This window comes from Buceros rhinoceros, unplaced genomic scaffold (genome assembly GCF_000710305.1).
Source record: "Buceros rhinoceros silvestris isolate BGI_N320 unplaced genomic scaffold, ASM71030v1 scaffold38349, whole genome shotgun sequence".
Classification (NCBI taxonomy): Eukaryota; Metazoa; Chordata; class Aves; order Bucerotiformes; family Bucerotidae; genus Buceros; species Buceros rhinoceros.
In genome coordinates this window covers 1-204 of record NW_010432741.1, presented here as the reverse complement: position 1 = coordinate 204, position 204 = coordinate 1, and the positions used below count along the sequence as shown (strand labels likewise).

Genomic DNA, 204 nt, shown 5'->3' with positions numbered 1-204 from the left:
CGCCCAGCCGCAGCCCCCGCAGGGGGGGAGCCTCTCCAGACCTCCGGCACGCAGGACCGGGGTCCCAGGAACACCGCTGCCAAGTACCGCGTACACCTCGCAGCCCCTCTGAGTCCGCACTATTCCCTGAACGGAGACGGTGCGCGTGGAGCAGCGTTAACGGACACGTTAACGTGCGGCCCCGTGCCGACCCGAGGGGCCTGC

The 204-nt window shown here is 70.6% G+C and overlaps 1 protein-coding gene across 1 annotated transcript in view; it reads right to left on the bottom strand.

The window, feature by feature from the left end:
* RUNDC1 (RUN domain containing 1) overlaps window positions 1-126 on the bottom strand; it is a gene marked incomplete at its 5' end in the record, with an annotated part of 3,161 nt that extends 3,035 nt beyond the window's left edge. Inside the window, one exon of the mRNA XM_010143878.1 lies at window positions 88-126. Coding sequence (XP_010142180.1) covers window positions 88-126 — 39 coding nt within the window. The remainder of the gene's footprint in view (window positions 1-87) is intronic.
* Window positions 127-204: the final 78 nt, after the last annotated feature.